A 23,523-nucleotide genomic window follows, 5' to 3' on the forward strand; every position below is an offset into this window, starting at 1 on the left:
AGTCTAGCGATTCGATCGTTGGTACAAGTTGAATTCTTACAAGATTGATTATATACCAAATAATTTTTTCTTTAGACATTCTATTATACAACAAGTTGGTTTTTCATCCACTCTCACTTAAACTCCTTTTTTTCTTTTAATTTTCAATTTACAATCACATATCACTTATTGCGGTAAAAGTATTATGAAAGTTTTATATTAAAAGTTGTATTACATTTTGTCATTCATAATAAAAAAAAACTAAAGATGTTAGATGAAATAGTAAATAGATTATTTTGTTACAATTCCATTTATTTCAATGATTAAAACTAAAAATCTACATCAATACCGCACACTAAATATTACTATTCGATTATTTCATCAATTTTAACAATAAATCTTAAAAAGTTAATTTACTTCCATTATACTTTTTACTCTTTCTATAATAATAAAATAACATAATATAATTAACATCAAATTTAGAATTAAGATGAGAAATTTAAAAAAAATACAATATATATTCCATTTGGCGTGAAATGAATTGAAGCAATAACCGACAAATAACCAGAAAAACAAAACAACATAAAATTCATTTTAAAAGAAAGAGAAGAAATTATTACTTAATAAATAAAACAGGATACGTGGCAGTTCGTTAGGAATGGAGAAGTCCAAATCCATTGGCCTTACGTTAAATCGTTTCTTTGGTTTTTATTTACAATTGCAATTGCAGCACCAACACTTTCCTTATAGCTGTAAAAGGGTCCCCTTCTCTTTAAACAAAAACAAACCCTTTTTCTCTCTCAATTTATTCAAAAAATGGTGGGCTTAAGTGTAGTTTTAGAGAATCAAAGGATCAACGATAATGATATAATAATCAATGAAAAATCTCCACAAGTTATTAATAAAGCAACCATGTTTTGTTCATCTTCATCTTCCCCACTTCCTGCTTTTTTAGAGCAATGCTTTCTTTGCAAAAGGAGATTGTTACCTGGGAAAGATATTTATATGTACAAGTAAGTTCTTTCAATGGAGTTTTTTTCTTTATGTTTTCAAGTGACTGATTTTTTTGGGGTTTTTCCTTTTTTCTTTCTTTCTTTCTTTCTTTCTTTTGTGAAGAGGGGATAAGGGTTTTTGCAGTGTGGAGTGTAGGTGCAAGCAAATTTTCATGGATGAAGAAGAGAGTTTAAAGAAAGATAGTTGTTCTTTGGATGCCATTGTTAAACCTTCTTCAACTTCTGTAGCTTCAACTTCGTCTTCTTCCTCAGCCGCTCGTCACCACCGGAAACCTGAGAGAAACCGTGCCGGTGGCTTTGCTTATTGACTCAAAAAAAGAAAAACGGTTTTTTATTTTTATTTTATATAAGTTATTATTATTGATTTTTGTTTAAGGTTTTTTAAGGAGTATATGATCTAGCTGGTTCTTTTTAATGACAATCCGATCGTTTTTGCTTCTTGGTTAGTGGGATTTTGTGATGGTTAGCGGAATTTTGGTATTTTTTTTATGTTACAGATTTGTGAATGTTTTTCGATATCATTTTTAAAACTGTAATATATTTTATCATCTTTAAATGTAACTTTGATTGAGACGTTGGGATAGTAAATTGAGTTTTAAAAGTTTTGAGATATTTTTTATTTAAGTTAATTTTAGGTTTAATCATTTTAAGTTTAATTTTCATTGTTGTTGTTATTATCTGATTAAATTATTGAGGTTTAAAGTTAAGGTTTTTACGAGTTGTATTATTAAAAAATCAAATCATTTCGGGTTTTAATCCTTATTTGTTTAAACTATTTAAAATTTTGGTTGTTTTGAGTTTGTGTCCTTTTGAGTTTGATGTTGGACTTTTTTATTAGGTCATTATAGGTTGGGATCATTTCGATTTTGATTAGTTTAAGATTTAAATTATTTACATAACATTAGTTTACATTTGGATCAATTCAAGTTTAGATTATTAGCTTTTTTTTTTTAAATGATAAAATCAAAGTAAATTTAAGTTGAAATTAATGGGATTGGTTGTGTAAATAATTTACTTGATTGATCTAATTAAATTTAATCTCATATTAAGCAAATAATAGTAATAATTAAAAATGCTAATTAAAGTTGGTTTTTTTTTTGGGACAATAAAGTGGTGTAAGTTTGTTTTGTTCCAAAACGACAATGTTTCATTGATGCTGTTTCATCTGATACTGCATTCTAGTTCTTTGTTTTTTGGTTAAAATCTGACTAGGTCCCTCTGCTCTCCATAAATTTAGAATTTAGCCTTATACTTTAATTTTAAAAAATTTAGTCCCTCTACATTTCATATTTCAATATTCAAATCCAATTGTTAACACTATTATTTTTTTTTGTTAAATTTGTTGGTGTAAAATTTTGGAATTAAAAAATAATCACTTTGTAGCAATGTAACTAAGAAAATGACACTATAATGAACCTAAATTTAATAAAATAATTTTAAATGTATTCACAATTGAACCCAAAATTTGAAATCTGAAAAGGGAGGATTAAATTCTTAGAAATAAAAGTACAAAGATTAAATTCTAAATTTATAAAAAGTATAAAGACTTATGATATATTTTAACCTTTATTGTTGTTGTTGTGAAGAGAATGAAGAATTAGTAGCTTTTAGTGAAACAATGTTACTTTTATGTTCCCCGTTTATATTATTGAAATTCCTTTTCTTTTTCTTTTTTGGCTTATTAAAAATATTTATTTTTCGTATTAATTAAAGCTTTTGAGTTTTAAAGGGTTTTCGTTTTAATTCATGATGAAGGGTTCATGAGTTTTCTAGAAAAATCAAAATTTAGGACTTAAATAAAAATTGATATTGATTTAGTGATTCAAAGTAATTTTATCCAACAATACTAAATGTGAAAAAAAAAATCATTATATGACAATTAAGGTTAAATCCAACTTTTTCTTTTTCATGATAAGTACCAACCAGATTTAAGCAATTTTTGGGTTTAGGGTAAAATTTGTTAAATTAGGTGCAGGAACTGATATCCCTTAAATAAAGTCTTTGGTTCGAGTGTTGTAGATAGAGAATTTAACTCTTATTTAGGGTTTGATTTGACTCAAATTTAAATTTAGCTAGTATCATGGCCCAACATGAAACTAAGTTTTGAAAGCCTAATTAAAATTTTTAAAAATTTTGGGAGGTTAACTAAAATTTCAAAGAAAAAGATTTTTATGAGAATTTTCAAAACAAAAATTAGAGGGTTTAATTAAAATTTTTAAAAATTTTGGACAAAATAATGAGAACATTTGAAAATTTAGTGAGTTAAAGTAAAATTTTCAAAACTTTTGTAGTGATCAATTAAAATATTGACAACTTTGGGAAGCCAAGTATAACTTTTAAAATTTTTGAAGGACCTAATAATAAATTTTCAAAATTTTCCAAGGGCCAAGGTCCCTTGACTCTTCATACCACCATAAAATCGCAAACTATAAAGAAAAGAAAGAAAAAGTAAAAAAATTGTACTATAGTTCATAGAATCTTGTACTTTTCTATGTGCCACTGTCCCTTGGACAGTTCTGAATAATTTTTTTTTTTTAAAATAAATGGAACTCTGGTCTCTAGAAAGGGAACCATAAGAGAAAATAAAAAGAAAAAGAAAAAGAAAAAGGGCACTAATTTGGAGTAAATACTTAGGGTTCTCAACATACTTGTCTTTATGCTCCCTACTACAGTCCACTAAATTTTCACTGAGAAAGGGACTCTTAGGTCCTTAGATTTTTCCTTTTGTTCTTTCCCACCCCAATATTTTGTACAAAAAATTCCACTTATTTAATTATGCTAAATTAAAGGGACCAAAAGCATAATTTAACCCAAATTACACAAAATGGTTTTGTTTAGTGCATGCGTGAAGTTGGACATCAACAGTAACCCTCTTGTCTGCAATAAAAGCAATGAAATGCCGGGCAAGAGAGATCATGTCGGGATTTTTCCGGCTCTATCTGATGATTGATTGATGAAAATCTCTACCACCGACCGGATAAACGGGCCATTAGAATTAGAGACATGCAGCCTTAAACCTACCATGCTAAGACAATGTGTTCATGTTTCAAACTTTTTTCCAGTTTTGCAGCTCGAAATGAATCGAGCTTAGTCGACCATGCCGAATCAAATCTCCTTTGTAACAAGGAAACTGTAATGGAACGTAGTCGATGAAACCAGTAAGTGAAATACTAGATTTGAGAACAATGATTCAAGCCCGACTTAGATGTAATGAAATATACAAGTTAGGCTACAGTTGCTAAAACCGTAACCAGGATAAGTAAAAGGCTTTTCATCTAGCGATTATACGACCACCGCCACTGTTTCATCAACATAACAGCATGATTTTAACCAGATTTGAAGAGCAAAACTGCTTTCTGATCTAAGTAGAAATAAACAAAGTGGTTCGTCTCGTGAGTTACGTATGAACCTGCACCCAAAATCAATGAGAAACAAATATTAACAAAATGTAATCTTAATCTTATATAAAGAACACTAAAACTGCAAATGCACTTTATACTTTATAGTATCGGCAGTTCACAAGTTCACCAACTGGCATTGCAGACTACAATTGCCTCATGTATGCTAGAGGGTCATGCTCGAGAGAGAATAGCTCGGTTAAACTACCAACAAACCCCTAAGACCTTAGCGAACAACCTTAGTCGATTTCAAGAGGTAATAAAAGTATACGATAAAGAGAGTGAATGCCGATATAAATAATATTGACATCAAATGAGCAAAGTTCTTGAAATTCTCTAATAGTGTATTGTTATATGCTTCATACGCATGCAATATGCATTTCACTTCCGTTTCTCAAAACCGAAGTTTTGAGCTCGAGACTTCTAAAACCTGAAAGTTCCAAGCCTTAACAACTTTCATATTCAATAGAAATACATATATCCCATCGGATATGCAATCGGAAATTTAAGTCTAATCCTGTCATCACACGACCGTTGGAGGCTCAAATAGCCTATCTAAAGAATTCCAAGCACAGCTAACGGACATACACTGATACGAAACTACTCCTACTGAAATACAATCACAAACTACAAAAACGGCATGAACTGCGTACAGATTAACATTAAGAAATTGTTTAAAGTGTCATCAGTAAAGCTGAAAACGCTTGATCGAACCTATAAAGTTACCAATCCTTCATCGAAAAATCGGATAAAGTTTGAGCCTTTCATCTAAAAGCAATCAATCTAACCAAAAAATACTTGATGATCTTAACCCAGAAATTCCATGAAAAAGCTAGAACAACATTACAATCCAATTCCGACTAAGTAACCGACATCTATGAAAGCTAGTGTACATTCAAAATCACTTAAAAAGAAATTAAATTGCAGAAAACACTTAATATTGAAATTGAAATTGAAATTTGTAGATCAAATTGAAGATTGGGTTACCAAAATTGCGACCAATGATGCAATGCCAAGTAGGTCCATGTCTCTTATCGAATTCCTTCTTTATGCGCTCTGCTACATCTTTCTCAACATTGTTCTCCTCAAATGCCTAATTCGAGAACCCAGAAAAAAAAAATCCAAAACACTCCAAGTTAATAAATTTACAATAATGAACAAAACCCAGGAACGAAATCAAATCCAAAACGGGCAGAAAAATGGAAGATTTGGGGGAAGGAAGAGAAAAGAGAAGTAACGGAGATGGCTATATTGACAGCCTCTTTTTGCTGTTCTTCCTTCATGTCGGCGCTTTTGATGATGACTTTTTTGGGTGGTGAAGTGGTGGACTCCGGAGAAAGCTTCGGATCGTCGGTTTTCGGTTTCACGGCCTTCAGAGCTCCATTGATGCTTCTCTTTGCTTCTTCAGAGCTCATTTCTTTTTGTGATAAATGAGTCCTATCTCCCTTGGTTGTTTGCTATGGTGATTCTCAGCTGAATCGTTTTATGTTATATTTTGAAGTTGGAATTGACTATTAAAGATATTTTAAGTTATTTGTCTTTTAAATTTACATTTCAATGTAAATTGAGATGGAATGAATTCGAGTTATTAATATATTATGATCAAAGTGAGATTTTGATTCTAACAAAAATAAATAAATAAATTTTTCATGTTTGTGTCACACATCACTTATTTAAATTATTTTTACACAACCTTTTATACCATTAATATTCTAATAATTTATTTATTAAAATTTTTTTATATAATTATAATTAGAAATACAATATAAGTTCAAATATTGAGTAATTATAAAATAAAAATATTGACGAAAAGCCATGCATAATTCAAATGTGGGTGATACCTTAGTGTGAAGTTGGCTAAAATTGAAAACTTTCAATCCAATCCAAATTAACCAAATCATTGGGCTTTAGATTAACATGTTAGAGCTTAAAGCTTTTTCAAAAGCCATTGGGCTCAAATTTAGGGTAACGATGTTAAAATCAAGTAGCATTGAGGTTTTTAAGAAAAAAAAAATACAAATTAATCATGAAATTTCATAACATACATAAATTTTTTATTATTCAAATTGATCCTTTTCTATTTGGGATCCATTAGAATATCAAAAATTCCCTCTATTCAAAGATTCTAGTCTATGACTACAAATGGACAAATTTGCAGTGCTTTGCTGTCCTTGCTAACCTGTCCATACAAATAAATAAATTGCATTTATTAAATGATCAACCATTTGTGCCCTAAAAGTATGAATGGCCCTAAATATAATTACAACTAATTAACCCTAATATTTATGGTTGTCATTATCTACTAATTTAGCTTAGGCACCATCTAAAACCCTAATCAGAACAAACCACAAGTAAATAAATAAATATTCAGATCTGATCATAAATTGAATTGGTTGATTAAATAAATTTAATAATCAAAGATTCAATATATAGTTTTGTTTTTTTGTTGGCTTCCCTTATTTTATTAACTTGTTGTCTCAATTTCATGCTTCATTGCATAGATTCCTTCAAAATATTCTTTAGTTTTTTTAATGGTTCATTCAACTTTTAATTGCAAAAATATCCTTCAAATTTTGAGTTAAGTTTTTTCTTTTGCTTCATATTTATATTCGATGAGTAGATTTATTAATTAATTAATTTATTTTTGGTTAAGGTTGATTTTAGGTTTGTTTTTGTTTGAGTCATTATTTCAATTTTGGAGTTTAAAGAATTAGATTAGAAAGATTGAAGTGATTTAATGGAGACACTAGAAATCAATAATAATAGAGTAAGATGGAATGCAATCTCACTGTAATGATTTAAAATTTGTGATTGTGATAAATGATATATCCAAAGGGAAAAGGATAAGTGGAGCTGGGTATTTAATCGGAGCCAACTAAAATTAAGTAGTTATTTGATGTTTTTTGGACAAATCCAAAAAAGAAAACATGGGATGTTTCAAATGGGCAACCTCTAATCCTCTAATTTCACCTATAAATGCAAAAATAGTATGATGTACTCACGCAATTCATTTTTTTTTTATTTGAATATTAATATAAAATTCCTTTTATCCTTCCCGAATGTATAATTCAATTTTAAATTTTTTTTAATACAAAATGCAAATAAGTAACATAACATAAAATGATCCAACCCAAAAATCCCAAATTCGAATCATTCAAACTTAAAAATAATCTAAATCCATCCGAAAATTAAAAAAATCCCGACCCACCCCAATTGATCTCAAAACCTCATAATAAATGCAGCATAGTTTTATAGATTTGGAGCCCCACCAAGACAATTGAGTGCAAAATATTGAAAACGTGAATGGAGTTATTGAGGAATAAGCAGAAGAAACCGACGGTTTGGTCAAATTCAGCTTTCAAAATTTCAAGGGCAATGGGGGGCTCATTGTGGGGGCTTTTGCTTTTAGACCCCTCTAATTTTCAAACATCCTCAACTAAAATGTTCATTAACACTTCACTTTCCAAACAAGTTTGAAGCTAAGACATAATTGTCTCTCATGTGGGCCTAATAATTCGCTAAATATTATCATCATCTTCATTAATATTGGATAAACTTGAACCATAGATTTGAATTTATCATTGTAGAGGTGATCAATAATAACTTTTGCATTTTATGATCATGCGTGCACTCTCATAGGACTTTCTCCTTTGATAACATGATTGGATTCATATAAAGGTTTAATTTTGGTTTTAGTCCTTTTTACCATGTTGAAATTTTAGATAATGTTACTAGTTGTTGTTATTTTTCTTCTAATTAAAATAGCCCTAGGCATTGGACTCATATATAAATTCATTATTGGGTAAACGTTTCGGATTAGATTTTCGCATGATCCTAATTGTGCAACAAATATAACTCATATTATCACTGTAATAGCAGTAGCTAACAATTTTTCTTTATCAATTTGAAATTGTTATAATATTACAAAAATAGAAGACCAATTTATTGTAGAGGAATTAAATTTCAACAAAATAGAGGGACTCAAACCATAATTAAACCTCCAATAGACTATGTTACTTGGATTTAAATTGAACATGGATATGTATTTGGGACAAAGAAATATAAAAACATTAGGGGTAATTGCACCAAGCTTCCCTAAACTATTGTCTAAATTTTAATTTGGTTGTAAACTTCAAAAAGTTCTAATTAAGACCTTAAAGTATCATCATTGTGTCAATTAGATTCCTTTTGATACCCTAATCCTAAATTTATGTGTTAAGTGCCAATTCAGATTTTACATGAAGCATAATTAAAACACATTGATCAAATTGTAAACATGTATATCTCTACTGCATAAACAACTTAGATTTAACATGTTGAAAAATAAATAAATAAACAATGTCAATAAAATTTAACCTTTTATATAATACTCATATTCAAATTGTCTATGCAATAAGTATACATATGTTTGCGATTTGATCCACATGTTTTAAATATGTTCCACTTCAAATTTGAGTTGGCGTTTAATGCCCAAGCTAATAGCTAAGGCCGACAGAAGGACCAAATAGATACAATACCAAAATATTAAGGATTCAATTAAAATGTTTAGAAATTTGAAGACCATTATAAAATTTGAGCTATAGTTTTAGGACATATAAGGGAATTAGCCCTAAACATTAGAGTTAATATAACTTTTAATCCATGAACTTGTCAATTACATCTATTTTAGTATTTGTATTTTTTGGTTCAACTTAATACCTAAACTTGACATCTAGAACTATTTTGGTTCTAAACATGACGAATATAATAGTTTGATGACACATCACTTTGAGATCATACCACATCAATACTTGAACATAATTTTTCTTTTTCAAATTTTAGGTGATAATATAACACAATCGTATAGTGTCATATCATTAAATCTTGACGGAATCTAAATTCAATGATCAAATAGACCTAATTGCTAACTTCATGACTAAAACTTATATTAACCCAAAACATAATGTTGACCATATGTTTGGAAAGATCATTGCAAGATAGTATACTTATATTAAACACTTTATTTAATATTTATTGGTAAGGTGAGTTTTCTTACATACCATTGCACGTGCTCCCTTATCCCTTACCTCCATTACTTTCATTACCATATTATTAATATTATTTTCTCATTCAATTACAGTGTCTCTGAACCTCTCTGCTCCACTAGTTTTTTGTTTGCATATATTTTCATTCATTGTCTCTCTGTTCGTAAGAAGAAAAAAAAATTAAAGATTGTAGTACAATGGAAGGTATCATCAATGGTGGAAAAGTTGGTGAAGATGAAGATATAAGAGACAATAATAATATACAACACTGTATCAATCATCCTTATGGGAAAAACCCAGGTGGGATCTGTGCTTTTTGTCTTCAAGAAAAGCTTGGGAAATTGGTTTCTTCATCTTCTCCTTTACCTATTCATGGCTCATCATCATCATCATCATCTCCTTCTCCTCCTCCTTTAAGATCTGCCGCCGGTGGTGGTGGTGGTAATGGCGGCGTTGTTGGTAGTGATAATGGTCATTATCGTCATACAAGGAGGGCAGCATTAGCAGATGGTGGTGGTGGTTTGAAGAGGAGCAAGTCCACTGTAACACGTAGGGGCGACCGGTTCGTAGAAGGCGGCGATGAGTTTAGAAAAAGAAGTGGTTTCTGGTCTTTTCTTTATGTTTCTTCAAAGACCCATAGTGCCCAAAAACCAGCTTCCATTGGTATGAAGCTAGCAAAGAAGGGATCATCATCATTATTGTTAGAATTAAGTGACCCAAATTCTTATTTAAATAAAATACGATGGAAAATAAAATAAAAGTAAAATCCATATAGAACTAGACTTCTTTTATTTTATTTTAGAATAAGGTTTTTAAACCTTATTAAACTCCATCTATTTTATATTGATTAGGATAAGGTGTTTCAATCCTACTAGAATATGGCTTTGCAAGCCTATAAATAGACATAGTCTATTCCTCTTGTATTAGAGTAAAAATTTTTCGACATAGTGAATTTTCTTCTCCTCTCGTGGTGGTTTTTTCCGAAAGGGTTTCCACGTAAAATTTATGTGTTCTTTATTTTATTTATTTTATTCTATTTTATTTTTCACAAATTGGTATCGAGCTTCCGGGTTATTCATCTCGATCACGGTAATGGCGTCTTTGAAGTATGAAATTCATTGTTGGATCGCAACACCGATTTGCGTTGTGGCAAATTAAGATGCAAGCGCTTCTTGCAGATGGATCTAAAGGATGCCCTGCTAGGATAGATAAGATGCCTTCGACATTAACAGATGAAGAGAAGAAGCGTAAGGATCGAAAGGCATTAACACAATTACATCTGCATTTGTCCAACGAAATTTTGCGGGATGTGATGAAAGAGAAAACTGCCACGCATTATGGAAGAGGCTAGAACAAATATGTATGTCGAAAACTCTAACAAGCAAGTTGCATATGAAGCGGCGTCTTTATGCTCATCGTTTGGAGGAAGGTGCGTCGACACGAACACTTAACAGTGTTTAAAGAAATTCTCTCAAACTTGGAGGCCATGGAGGTTCAAGATGATAAGGAAGATCTAGGGTTGATTCTACTTTGTTCGTTGCCCCGTCTTATTCAACCTTTAGAGACACGATTTTATATAGCCGAGTCTCTCACGGTTGATGAGGTTTATGATTCTTTAACCTCGTATGATAAGATGAAGCATCTTGTGGTTAAACCCAACTCTCGGGGAGAGGGTCTCATTGTTCGTGGGAGACAAGACCGGAATGTTGATGATGATCGTGGTAGAACACAGAACGGAATCCTCGTGGTAAATCTAAGGGTAGATCGAAATCTTCAAGCAGAGGTAAAACTTGCAACTTCGCAAGAAGAAAGGGCACATTAAATCTGAGTGCTATAAGCTACAAAATAAGATTAAAAGGAGGTGCGAATCAAAAGGAAAACAACCGAAAATTTCGGTGAAGCCGATGTTGTAGAAGACTACAGCGATGGTGAACTTCTAGTTGCTTCATCAATGATTCTAAAGTAAGCGAGGAGTGGATACTTGATTCAGTCACCTTCCACATGAGTCCCAATCGGATTGGTTTACAACTTATGAAACAATGATCTGAAGGTGTTGTTTTGATGGGAAATAATGCTTCATGTAAAATCGCAGTGTTGGAACAATTAAAGTTAAGATGTTTGATGGAGTTGTCGAACACTTAGTGACGTGCGGCATGTTCCGAATTGAAAAGAAATTTAATTTCGTTGAGTACTCTTGATTCAAAAGGGTACAGATACACAATGAAAGTGGGGTTTTAAAGATTTCAAAGGGTCCTTGTTGTGATGAAAGGGCAAAGAAAGATTGCCAAGTTATATGTTTTGAGGTTCTCTCATTCTCGGTGATGCAATTGTCGCTTCCTCTTCCTTGTCGATGATGATATTACTAAACTTTGGCATATGCGCCTAGGGCATATGAGTGAGAATGGCATGGCGAATTAAGCAAAGAGGACTTCTTAATGGGCAAGGAATTTGCAAACCGATTTCTGTGAGCACTTGTGTTTTGGGAAGCAAAAGAGAGTTCGATTCACTAGAGAATCCATAACACGAAGGAAACGTTGGAGTATATCCATTCGATCGTGGGGGCCGTCCGAGTGCCTTCGAGAGGTGGAGCTAATTATATGCTAACCTTTATTGATGATTTTTCCAGAAAAGTTTGGGCGTTCTTCCTGAAGCAGAAAAGCGATGTGTTTTCCACATTTAAGTCTTGGAAAATTATGATTGAAAAACAGATGGGAAAACAGATAAAATACCTCCGTACAGACAATGGCTTAGAGTTACGCTACGATGAGTTTAATAGATTGTGCAAGTCGGAGGGATCATGAGACACTTGACGATTCGTCATACTCCACAAAGAAAACGGTGTTGCGAGCGAATGAACGAACGATCATGGAGAAAGTTCGATGTATGTTGTCAAATGCCAACTTACAAAAGTCATTTTGGCGACGACCTCTCTCGCATGTTTTTGATCAACCGATCTCCATCCGTTGCCATTGAGAAAAGACTCCACAAGAGGTATGGTGCGGTAATCCCGCTAATTATTCGATTTAAAGATTTTTGGGTGTCTGCGTATGCTCATGTTGATAATGGAAAATTGGAACCGAGATCCATTAAATGCGTTTTCTTGGTTATAAAGTGGTGTAAAAGGCTATAAGTTATGGTGTCTGAAAATAGAAAAGTTGTGATTAGCGAGATGTTGTTTTTGATGAAACCGCTATGCTACCTAACTTATCTCTTAAAGACTCTTCCAATAAAGAAAACCAAAAGCGGTGGAGCATCGATTAATCTGAAATCAACTCCTCAAGCCAAGATAAAAATTGAGAATAGAGTTGCTTCTTCACCGCAATACTCTATCGCCAAAAACAGGACAAGAAGAGAAATTAAACCTCCAAAGAAGTATGCCGAGGTTGATCTAGTTGCTTATGCTTTAAATGTGGTGAAGATATAGATGCTAATCAAGAGCCATTTAATTATTCGAGGCGATTAGTGTGAAGACTCGAAAAAGTGGATGTTTGCTATGCAAGAGGAGATGGAATCACTTCACAAAAAGCAGAACATGGGATCTTGTAAAACTTCCTAAAGGTAAAAAGGCATTCGTTGTAAATGGGTGTTTAAAAGAAAGAAGGGACTCAGGAGTTGAAGAACCCGGATATAAAGCAAGGCTTGTTGCAAAGGGTTACTGATCAAATTCCGAGTGGACTTCACAGATGTGTTCTCTCCGGTTGTTAAGCATAGTTCGATTCGAGCTTTGCTTGGTATTGTGGCCATGCATGATTTGGAGCTTGAGCGGTTAGATGTAAAACGCATTTTGCATGGAGAACTTGAGGAAGATATTTACATGCAACAACCGGAGGGTTTTATAGTCTCGAAAAAAGAGGACTATGTTTGCTTGTTGAAAAAGTCCCTTTACGGTTTGAAACAGATCACCAAGACAATGGTACAAGAGGTTTGATTCTTTTATGACTTCTCATGATTTCAAAAGAAGTAGTTTTGACAGTTGTGTCTACTTTAAGAAAAACGTTGATGGTTCTTTTGTGTATCTACTTCTTTATGTTGATGACATGTTGATAGCAACAAAAGATAAAGAGAGATAAGAAAGGTTAAAGCCCAACTAAGTGAAGAATTTGAGATGAAAGATTTAGGACCAGCAAAGAAGATACTTGGTATGGAGATTCTCGAGATAGAAAAGCAAGTAAATTGTACCTAAGTCGGAAGGGGTACATTGAGAAAGTTCTTTGCGAGTTCAATATGCAGAGTGCTAAGCTCGTTAGTACTCCTTTAGCGACCCATTTCGGACTTTCATCGGCCTTATCTCCTCAATCGATAATGAGATTGAGTACATGTCACATGTTCCATACTCTAGTGCGATGGGATCTCTCATGTATGCTATGGTTTGTTCACGTCCGGTTTATCATATCACGATCGGTCAGGTTAGCGATACATGGCGAATCTGGTAAAGAACATTGGAAAGCGATTCGGTGGATTTTAAGATACTTACGAGGCACTACTAATGTTTGCTTACAGTTTGGAAGAACTAAAGATGGAGTTATAGGGTATGTTGATGCTGATTTTCTTGGAGACCTTGATAGAAGAAGATCTCTCACGAGTTACGTCTTTACAATCGGAGGTTGTGCAATTAGTTCGAAAGCCACTTTGCAAACTACGATCGCTTTGTCTACCACTCGAAGTCGAGTACATGGCGATTCTTGAGGCTTGTAAAGAAGCTATTTGGTTGAAGGGACTATTTAGTGAACTCAATGAAGACCTTCAAATCAGCCAAGATATTTTGTGACGGTCAGTGCCATCTTTCTTACAAAAGATCAAATGTTTCATGAGAGAACAAAACACATTGATATTCGGTATCATTTTGTTCGTGATATTATTGCTCGTGGTGATATTGTTGTGAGCAAAATTAGCACTCATGAAAATCCTGCAGATATGATGACTAAGTCACTTCCTATAACCAAGTTTGAGCATTGCTTAGACTTGGTTGGTGTTCATTGTTGAAGTTAAACCCTTAAGGGGTTTTTGGAAGAGGTGAAGAACTTGTTTATTGAAAGTTCGCGATGAAGAACTTGTTCATTGAGAATTTGTGTCAAGGTGGAGATTGTTAGAATTAAGTGACCCAAATTCTTATTTAAATAAAATACGATGGAAAATAAAATAAAAGTAAAATCCATATAGAACTAGACTTCTTTTATTTTATTTTAGAATAAGGTTTTAAACCTTATTAAACTCCATCTATTTTATATTGATTAGGATAAGGTGTTTCAATCCTACTAGAATATGGCTTTGCAAGCCTATAAATAGACATAGTCTATTCCTCTTGTATTAGAGTAAAAATTTTTCGACATAGTGAATTTTCTTCTCCTCTGCCCGTGGTTTTTTTCCCGAAAGGGTTTCCACGTAAAATTTATGTGTTCTTTATTTTTATTTATTTTATTCTATTTTATTTTTCACAATTATCAATGGATGATGATCATGCATCATCATTTGAAAGGAAGGTTTCAAGGTCCAGATCCGTCGGCTGTGGAAGCCGGAGCTTTTCCGGTGATTTTTTCGAAAGGATCTCAACTGGTTTTGGTGATTGTACTCTTAGAAGAGTAGAATCACAAAGAGAAGGCAAATCAAAACCTACTCATCATCATGGCCATGCTCCATCATCATCATCTGGAATGAAAGAAAGGGTTAAATGTGGCGGTATATTTAGTGGATTCATGATCACGACATCATCATCATCATCTTCTTCATCATCATCATCTTCATACTGGGTTTCTTCTGCACCTAATAATGAAGATCACATCAATGGCAGAAACAATAATAAGAGTTGGGGTTGGGCTTTTGCAAGTCCCATTAGAGCTTTCACCACCAGTAAGCCTCCTCCTTCTGGTAAGAAACACAGTTCCATTGTTAAAGAATCAACAAACAACGATAACACAACGACGACAACAACACCAAATCTGTCTGCAATTCCTTCATTGTTAGCTGTTACAAGCTAAAGGTAAAATTATGGTTTTGGTTCATTTACTATGTTTAAATTTATAATTTAGTCCCTTTACTTTAATTTGACACAATTCAGTCCCTTTACTTTTATAACATCATTTCTTAGTCCAAATAGTTAACTGGAATAGTTAACTATTTAGGCTAAATAAAGTGAAAGTTTCGTGGAGGCTTCTGTATTAAGAGTCAAATAGTAATTTTTTTCCATTTCTATTCAAAAAATAGGTAAATTAATCTTTATAAGTTATATCAAAGAGCAAATTGATCTTTCTGTTAAAAAAAATTATCTTTTTCTACTGTTAAAAATTGATCCATTTATATCAGCATGAGATACACGTGGTATGTCATGTGCCATTGTCTGGTTATTTCATCAGCCATGCCAATTTTTAATAGTACAAATGGATAAAACTTTTAACAAAAAAATCAATCTATTCTTTGATCTAATATACAAGGACTAATTTGTCAATTTTTTAGTAAAAGGGCAAAATGCAATCTAACTCCTAGTATAGAGGTTTCAATGGCTTTTACCAACTAACTAATGACATTATAAAAGTGTAGAGATCCCAAATTATGTGAAACTAAAATATAGGGACTAAATTCCAAATTTAAGCATAATAGAGAGACCAAAATAGTAATTTAACTCTATTGATACACATTAGATTTGGTTTTATGAACTGTTCTTACACTTTTCTTTGTGGGTATTTTTAAATATGTGCAAATAATTAAGTTATAGATAGTTTTCTGTCTGGTCCTCCTGGAATCATGTTCTTATTATAAAAGGAATTTGTTTGACCAGTATGTATTATTATTAATTTGTATTATTTAATGATGTATGTAGTGTTTTTTTTTTATTGTAAGTTGTGTACCTTTTAATTAATGCTTTTTATGGCAAAGAAATGTGTTTTTTAGGATTTAATTTTAATTTTTATAATGTTGTGTGAGAACATTTTCTTCGTGATATCATCACATGCAAACACATGTTTGTTGATCTTAGACACATTTGGGGATCTATTACAAAACATATTTATTGCCTGGTTATAAATTATAACGTTAAAAAATTAAAAAATTATTTTTTATTTTATAAAAATAAAAATTAAATAGAGGTTAAATTACACTTTTGGTTGTTTTACTATGTTTAAATTTAAGATATAATTCATCTCCTTAAAAATAAAGGTGGGTTAGATATTTGCAATTATTGAACTATTTGAATTAGTAAATTTTATTTAAGTATTATTATTCAAATCTGAATTAAATATTATTTTTGAAGAATTTTTAATATATAAAGAAGATTTGAAAATTTTAAATTATTTTTGGATATTAAATCCACAAAATTCCAATTTAAATCCACTAAAATTTTTATTATGTTTATAAAATCATTTTGTAATCCGTGGGTATGAGTGTCTAATTTTGCATAATTTAAACATTCACTTTTATAATGTCATTAATTATTCAAACAATGAACCTATTAATAATTTAAATTTAAATGTTGATGTGAACTTTTATGAGAAAAATAATCTCCTTGATGAGTTTTTCTAAATACTTGTAACATTTTACTTATTATTATTAATCATTGGGATTAAATAAATATATTATAAACGTAAAAGATAAAATTATATACATGACTAAATCCCAAATTTAAGAATTATAAATTAATCTAAATAAAATTTAATCTTTAATTCAATTTAAATGATTACTATTTGAAACCGATTTTCAATTTCCACCGAAATTTTCGATTGTAGGGTAGAAAAATAAGAAAAAAAAATATATATAGAAAGCAAGGTTGAAGGAGCATGATTGCAAGGAGACATGGGAAGAACTGCCGCTGCCTATTGGGACACTGTTATTAGATCACAACATTAATTTTGTGGACCAAATTGTAAAATAAAAAAAAAATTTACCCAATACCACTAAATTATTAGTAAACTTATATTTTGATTGGTCAATGTCAAAAAGTTGCATAATAGTCATTGAATCATTCGAAAATTTTCAATTAAGTTACTTAACTATTATTTTTTTTTATATAAGTCACTGAACTATTATTTTTTTTCTAACAAAAGTCTGACTAGTGAGCTTCAAGTAATGATTTGACTATCGATGTAGTGGATTAGTACCTATCAACAAGTAAAAAAATACATTTTAAATTCAACTTGATCTAACAGTTAGTGTTAGAGATCGAAAAAAAAACTATTTATATTTTAATTCACAAATTCGTAACATTCAAGTTGTTAGAAGGAATTAAAGGGAGGAATATCGCTTTAGGGATAGAGCTACATTTAATTATTGAACTTCATTCTTTTTACTTCACAAAAACGGAAGCATTTTATTATGTGATAATATGATAATTGAACTTTAGCTCCTGAATTTGAAAATTTTTCTTTACTTGGTCCTTAAAATTTTTGTCCATATTAGTTTTGAAATTTAGTAATTCTTTTTAATTTGGTCCTTGAATTTAGATTTTATTATTATAAAATCTAAAAATACACAAAAAAATATTTAAGTGATGACATGACGTAATTTCAAAGTGACAACTTATCACAGATCAAATTTGATCAAAATAATTTAGAAACCAAAATGAAAAAAATTCTAAATTCAAAAATTAAATATTGCACTACCCCTAAAAACATAAATAACATGAACAAAACCCAAACTATTATGATATCATATATGAGATAATACGACTTTTATCGGGTATATAAAGTGTACAATTTGATCCGGAAACTACGATCCCTTGCCGGTTTTTTCCCAATCGTTTGATGGATTTCATTGCAATAAACAATAAGTGGGGGTAGAGAAATTAAATCATTTGATTTAAGATTGGGGCCATGTCTGTCTTCATCCATGTTCCTTCATTGGCAAAATTCTATCATTTTTGTATACCAAAAGTCAGCAATGTTGAGACTTGAGACCCAAACCCTGAAATTCAATAATTGATTGCTCTGCAAATAATGATAATGTGACAATGGTGATAACAACTGGTTTGAAAATAGTGAAAGGAAAGTAGATGGAGGAGACAAGAGGAGCTTTTGGATGATGAAGTACACATGCATAACGACATGACAAAAGCTGCTTCGTAGGGTTCATATAATTTTTTTTCCTTAACAATAGAATGGGTTCAATTTGGGACATTTAATCCCAAATTAAAAAGGTTTTGGTCTTTTGTTTTGATTTTCTCGGTACCCAGTAAGCTATAATTTCATTTAATATTAGTTTGGTTTTTACCTCAAATAAATCTCGAGTTTTAAAAATAAAACTCAATCGAACTCGAGCTTGAGCTCAGTTCAGTTATAGTTGGTATCCAGACTAAGCAACAAAATTTTTTTACCTTACATATCTTAAAAGCATTGTACAAAACTCGGGATAGGTAACCGAGCAAAAATGAAGGCATGGCTAGAACCGGCGGATATCTTTGGGTGGTTTGAAGTTGAGAGGATGAGTTTGTTCGGTTGCAGTTTCATCTTCTTTCCACATTTTAATCGTCTTGTCAGCTTCACAGCTAACCAATCTTGTACCAGTTACATCGTATGAGAGAGCGTATATACCAGCTTCACTATCCAATGAGCCTGGAATACAGCACACAACATTGTGATGATCATCTTCCAAATGGTACACAATCAACAAAAATTAGCTGAAAAACGATCTGGAAAAACATACCAGGCTGCACGATTGTATGAGCTTGCTGGAAGTTGTGACCGCTTCTCCAATCCCAGAACCACAAACTCCCGTTGTCACCTCCGGTAGCCATTACACCGTCCTCATTAACAGCCATGGTGTTAATTATAGTCTTTTGCTGAGAGCTGCTCCGGAAACACAAACAACACCACCATGTTAGATCATAAAAACGACGAATGAATACACATATGAAGTAAAATGGCTTTTACTTACAGCATATTGTGTAAGAATTCTCCCTTTGGAAGACTGAATTTCTTTATGTTGTCAGCCGATGCAGATGCAAAAGAATGCCTGATACAGAAAGGTTGAGAAAACATTAGGACCTGAGATAAAATCAGCCATGGCTGCATTTTTACGTAATAGGACAGAGGGGCACATACTCTTTAGGATGTGGCGCCATTGCTCGCACAGACTTCTTATGATGCGTTAGAGTTGACATCGTTTTTCCTGGGACATTGAACAACCAATATGTTACAAATGAAACTAAACAAAGAAGAAACGTAAGTTCAATTTACCATATCTAATGTCCCAGAATTTTATCGTTGTATCGTGGGAGCCAGTGACAACTTGTGGATCCTGTAAAATGTGATGCATAGTTTGATATAAACATGATACAGTTGAATAAATAAAATTGTAAGGATGAAATTTAACAATTTATCGGTAAAAGTATCATGGAGGCCCTTATAGTAACAGTTAGATTGCATTTTGCCCCCTTAACTAAATAAATGAGTAAATTAGTTCTTCTACGTTAGATCAAAGAGTTTCTGTTAAAAATTTCATTCATTTTGACCATTAAAAACTGATCCATGTACGTCAGAATGAAGTACATATGACACGCCACGCCACGTGTCACTATCTGATTATTCTGTCAGTCCACGCCAATTTTTAACAGAAATGATCCGTTTACTCTTTGATCTCACGTATAAAGACCAATTTACCTATTTTTTAAGTAGAGGGAGCAAAATGCAATCTGACTATTAACACAGGGACCTTACGGTACTTTTACCCAATTTCTCCCTTTTAAAGTATAGCAAGGAGAGAGCAAGAGCTTCGTACCGTTGGTCGAGTAAAAACCGAGCAAACAGTGTTATCATGCCCAGACAATGCAAAAATTTGCATCTTGTTGCGAATATCCCATACCTGAAAATTGTTGCCCATCAGATATCTAAAATAAAAAACCCGATTAACATGTATGGAAAGAAATTATTCCCAAGTAGTTTTTATGTAGATAAGTTTCATACCCGGCAAACAGAATCACGTCCCCCCGTTAACAGAATGTCTATAGTAGGATGAAGAGCCAAGCAATAAACACCACTTAAGTGACCATGATAAGACCGGATAACCTATACCCGATAAACACAAGATAAGTCTCTGTGCATTACAGATCCCAATTCCCTAGCAATGTGTATGGAGTTCATACCTTGTTCTGTTCAAGGTCCCAGCATTTAACTTGCTTATCATCACCAGCTGAAAACATATATGTGTGTTTGCTACTGACGGCGAGGCCTGTGAATAAAATATATATTTCTCAATTATCCTAAATCCATAGGATATTAAGCCAAAAAAAAAAAACTAACCTCGTATCTGTTCAATGTGTCCGGTTAGTGTGAGCTTTAGCCTTCCACTTGCTACATCCCATATCTAGCATGTCGAAACCGATGCAAAATAAGTTTCATTTTTCAACAACACCAAAATTTCAAATCAATATCCGTTTTATAGAGCCAATACAGACCTTGATTGTACGGTCTGCGGAACCAGTACAAAACCAGTTGTTACTTGGATCAAAAGCTACCGATCTCACCCATCCCAAATGGCCACTAATAACCTACATTAATCACCCATTTATAGATATCTGTAAATTTCCAGGAACTGGAATGTGAACGAACTGACATGTTCATTGATGAAATAGGACCGATATGTCAGCAAGATAGACAAGAAAAATACAACATTCTCTTCTATGGCAGATGACCGTGAAATCACGAACAACAATCACGGACATTTCATCAACTTTTAGTGTTATAGAGTTTCTCACCCTGTAGTTCTTCCAAGGACGATGCCATACAGGACGTGGCCACTTGCTTGGGATTCTTTCTATTATTGCAGATGTTGTTAGCCTGTCACACGAAAAAACTCATAAACCTTCAAGCTACACATCCTATATATGCAGGATACAAGTGGCATGCCAGAACAGGATGAAACAATAGGTTTAATTGGATGAGATGCTCAATTTTCACATACGAGAGCAAGTGAGCAAAGAAAAATAAACCCACCATGGCAAAAAAAATGTACTAATGCAAAACAACAATTACATGATTGAACAACTAATGAAATTATCAAGGAATCAGAATAACAAGGAGAGAGATACAAAACCTTTCAGAAAAGGGTGCAGAAGCCGAAACCATGGCGGTGCCTTTGCCGGAAGTACCAACAAAGTTTCTGAGAAAAATAAAGAAAAAAATCAGTAACACCACGTAGCAACACAGTTCCTTCTATGTAGCATAAAAATGGATTCCAAGAGAACAAGGCATAGACCTATATGTCTTAGGATCGATCCAAATTAGCACATAGAAAACTCAGAGCAAGAGAATTTACTGCGTCTTTGGTTGCAAAGATGGACCAACAACTAAAGCATTTTGAGTCCCTTCTTTTTGTGAATCCCAAGAATCTGCAGGCCCTTAGTCATAAACATTCATAGTTAAAGTTACACAAATCTCAGCATAGATATCAATTCACTACAATATACAAAATCGTAGTAAAAAGTACCATGAAAGCCCTTGTACTAGGAGTCAAATTGCATTTTGCTCCCTCTACTAAAAAAATGAGCAAATTAGCCCCTATACATTAGATCAAAGAATCAATTAATCCTTCTGTTACAAGTTTAATCCATTTCTTCTGTTAAAAACTAGTCCATGTACCTCAGCATGAGGTATATGTGATCGTCAGCCACATCAGTTTTTAATAATAGAAATGGATAAAAATTTTAACATAAAGGACTACTATGCTCTTTGATCTAGCATATAGGGATTAATTTATTCTCTTTTTTTGAGAAAAATACAATCTGACTTCTAGTACAATAGCCTCTATGGTACTTTTACCACAAAATCTCTGTCTCTATCACAAACCAAGAAACTTGATTGAATGAATTATCAAGCTAAAACCCTTTACTCTATTAAATCAAATAAGAATATTACCTGTAAGAGCAAGGGCATTCGAAGGTGCCGAAACTCGACACTTATCATCGGCAACACAGGAATTAACTTGCTTCAAAGGTTGACCCGGGGCAGTTTTTATTCCACTATACTCAACATTTATCTAACAAATTTAAATCAAAATCAACCATCAATTTCCAATCAAATAAACAATCCCCATTATTATAAATACCACTAAAAAAGCCTAAAAATTCAAGCAAATTAGACTAACCTTGTGGCTCAAGCGAATTTTTTTGCTACATTCCATTGAAAAACAAAAGCTTTAGTTTACAAATAGAGTTTAATGAAATTTGAGTAAATAGCCAAATAAATAAAAGAAAAATTTTTTTTTTTTTTTGTTACTGAAGATAAAGATGAAACCTTTCAGAGTCAGGAGCAGCGAATTGGCCATGGCTAGGGCTAAAGAGATCGAGAGCACGCTTTAGGGATTTAAGGCTGAGCTTCTTCAATGACTGCGGCTCCACTGGCTCCATTTCTAGCGGTGGCCCTGGCATTTCCTTCCGACTTGGGGATTAGGGTTTTAGGGTCGGCTTGAAACGGAATGGTGAAGCTTATAAACCCTAATTCGCTTTATTAAATTCAGAGAGAGAATGTGGCCGGCGACGAGTAAAGCAGAAGAAGCAACCGACTTTAACCTCCAAAGCCCGATGTACATTGAAATACTTTTCAGAGTAAATTACACGGAAAGCCACTAAATTATTAGTAAGCTTATGTTTTGGTCATTTAATTTCAAAAAGTTACAAGATAGTCATTGAACTATTCGAAAGTTTTCATTTAAGTCACTAATTGTTAAGTTTTTTTTTTTTTTAAGTTTAGCTAGCGATAGACGAATATACCTTAGATTCAAGTCGATCTGACGATTAGTGTTGGAGATTGGAGAAGAAAGTTATTTGGATTTTGGTTGGTGATTCGTGACATTCAAAGTTTCATGAAAAAATTGAGCTATAGAATTCGACAACGATTGTAACAATACAATGTCTTAAATGAAAACTTTTGAATAATTCCATTTCTCTTTTGTAACTTTTTGAACTTATTTGATCAAAACGTCAACTTACTAATAGTTTGGTGGCCTTTAATAATTTTACCCTACCTTTTATATAGTTTAATGGCCTATGAAACTTTGATTTAGTAGTAAATTTAAGGTTTTAATAATCCTGTTGGAGCGGGTTTAAATCCGACCATTTGCATATTATAATTGATTTTTGTTAAAATAAAAATACTAAAATCCTTTCTAACAATTTAACTCTTTTTTAAT

General features: G+C 32.4%; 4 protein-coding genes across 5 annotated transcripts; 2 read left to right on the plus strand and 2 right to left on the minus strand.

The window, feature by feature from the left end:
* Positions 1-705: 705 nt before the first annotated feature.
* On the plus strand, positions 706-1,580 carry LOC108456137 (FCS-Like Zinc finger 15-like). Its single transcript, XM_017754733.2, has 2 exons — positions 706-992; positions 1,096-1,580. Exons 1-2 carry the CDS (start codon positions 796-798, stop codon positions 1,298-1,300), a joined length of 402 nt encoding a protein of 133 aa, XP_017610222.1. The 5' UTR covers positions 706-795; the 3' UTR covers positions 1,301-1,580.
* Positions 1,581-4,167: 2,587 nt separating this feature from the next.
* Positions 4,168-6,028, minus strand: LOC108455962 (uncharacterized). The gene is made up of 3 exons (XM_017754547.2): positions 5,629-6,028; positions 5,378-5,483; positions 4,168-4,401 (listed from the first exon to the last, which is right to left on the minus strand). Exons 1-3 carry the CDS (start codon positions 5,803-5,805, stop codon positions 4,319-4,321), a joined length of 366 nt encoding a protein of 121 aa, XP_017610036.1. The 5' UTR covers positions 5,806-6,028; the 3' UTR covers positions 4,168-4,318.
* A 3,583-nt stretch (positions 6,029-9,611) lies between these two features.
* LOC108456101 (uncharacterized) lies at positions 9,612-15,389 on the plus strand. Its single transcript, XM_053018664.1, has 3 exons — positions 9,612-9,956; positions 13,711-13,732; positions 14,875-15,389. Exons 1-3 carry the CDS (start codon positions 9,612-9,614, stop codon positions 15,387-15,389), a joined length of 882 nt encoding a protein of 293 aa, XP_052874624.1.
* Positions 15,390-18,581: 3,192 nt separating this feature from the next.
* Positions 18,582-22,955, minus strand: LOC108455730 (protein pleiotropic regulatory locus 1-like). Of its 2 annotated transcripts, none has more exons than XM_017754269.2 (16): positions 22,629-22,955; positions 22,480-22,504; positions 22,251-22,371; positions 21,652-21,724; positions 21,430-21,495; positions 21,092-21,173; positions 20,792-20,884; positions 20,637-20,700; positions 20,480-20,565; positions 20,301-20,402; positions 20,116-20,199; positions 19,575-19,635; positions 19,440-19,506; positions 19,273-19,350; positions 19,042-19,184; positions 18,582-18,950 (listed from the first exon to the last, which is right to left on the minus strand). In XM_017754269.2, the coding sequence occupies exons 1-16, from the start codon at positions 22,760-22,762 to the stop codon at positions 18,778-18,780; spliced, it is 1,452 nt and encodes a 483-aa protein (XP_017609758.1). In that variant the 5' UTR covers positions 22,763-22,955; the 3' UTR covers positions 18,582-18,777. The 2 variants fall into 2 exon arrangements, with proteins under 2 accessions (XP_017609758.1, XP_017609757.1); XM_017754268.2 differs by having other exon boundaries at positions 21,652-21,733.
* Between the last annotated feature and the right edge of the window lie 568 nt (positions 22,956-23,523).

Source organism: Gossypium arboreum, chromosome 9 (genome assembly GCF_025698485.1).
Source record: "Gossypium arboreum isolate Shixiya-1 chromosome 9, ASM2569848v2, whole genome shotgun sequence".
NCBI classification, from domain to species: Eukaryota; Viridiplantae; Streptophyta; class Magnoliopsida; order Malvales; family Malvaceae; genus Gossypium; species Gossypium arboreum.

What these genes read in the sequence shown, in the direction of transcription:
- LOC108456101 (XM_053018664.1), top strand. Translation starts at nt 9,612, where the DNA reads ATGGAAGGTATCATCAATGGTGGAAAAGTTGGTGAAGATGAAGATATA. An exon ending in TGAAGAGGAGCAAGTCCACT is followed by an intron (nt 9,957 to 13,710) that starts GTAACACGTAGG and finishes TTATCTCCTCAA; the next exon opens with TCGATAATGAGATTGAGTAC. An exon ending in GATAATGAGATTGAGTACAT is followed by an intron (nt 13,733 to 14,874) that starts GTCACATGTTCC and finishes ATGATGATCATG; the next exon opens with CATCATCATTTGAAAGGAAG.
- LOC108456137 (XM_017754733.2), top strand. Translation starts at nt 796, where the DNA reads ATGGTGGGCTTAAGTGTAGTTTTAGAGAATCAAAGGATCAACGATAAT. An exon ending in AAAGATATTTATATGTACAA is followed by an intron (nt 993 to 1,095) that starts GTAAGTTCTTTC and finishes TCTTTTGTGAAG; the next exon opens with AGGGGATAAGGGTTTTTGCA.
- LOC108455730 (XM_017754268.2), bottom strand. Translation starts at nt 22,762, where the DNA reads ATGCCAGGGCCACCGCTAGAAATGGAGCCAGTGGAGCCGCAGTCATTG. An exon ending in GTCCTTGGAAGAACTACAGG is followed by an intron (nt 20,885 to 21,091) that starts GTGAGAAACTCT and finishes TGATTAATGTAG; the next exon opens with GTTATTAGTGGCCATTTGGG. An exon ending in CCGCAGACCGTACAATCAAG is followed by an intron (nt 20,701 to 20,791) that starts GTCTGTATTGGC and finishes TCGACATGCTAG; the next exon opens with ATATGGGATGTAGCAAGTGG.
- LOC108455962 (XM_017754547.2), bottom strand. Translation starts at nt 5,805, where the DNA reads ATGAGCTCTGAAGAAGCAAAGAGAAGCATCAATGGAGCTCTGAAGGCC. An exon ending in CTGTCAATATAGCCATCTCC is followed by an intron (nt 5,484 to 5,628) that starts GTTACTTCTCTT and finishes TTCTCGAATTAG; the next exon opens with GCATTTGAGGAGAACAATGT. An exon ending in CATCATTGGTCGCAATTTTG is followed by an intron (nt 4,402 to 5,377) that starts GTAACCCAATCT and finishes TTTTGGGTGCAG; the next exon opens with GTTCATACGTAACTCACGAG.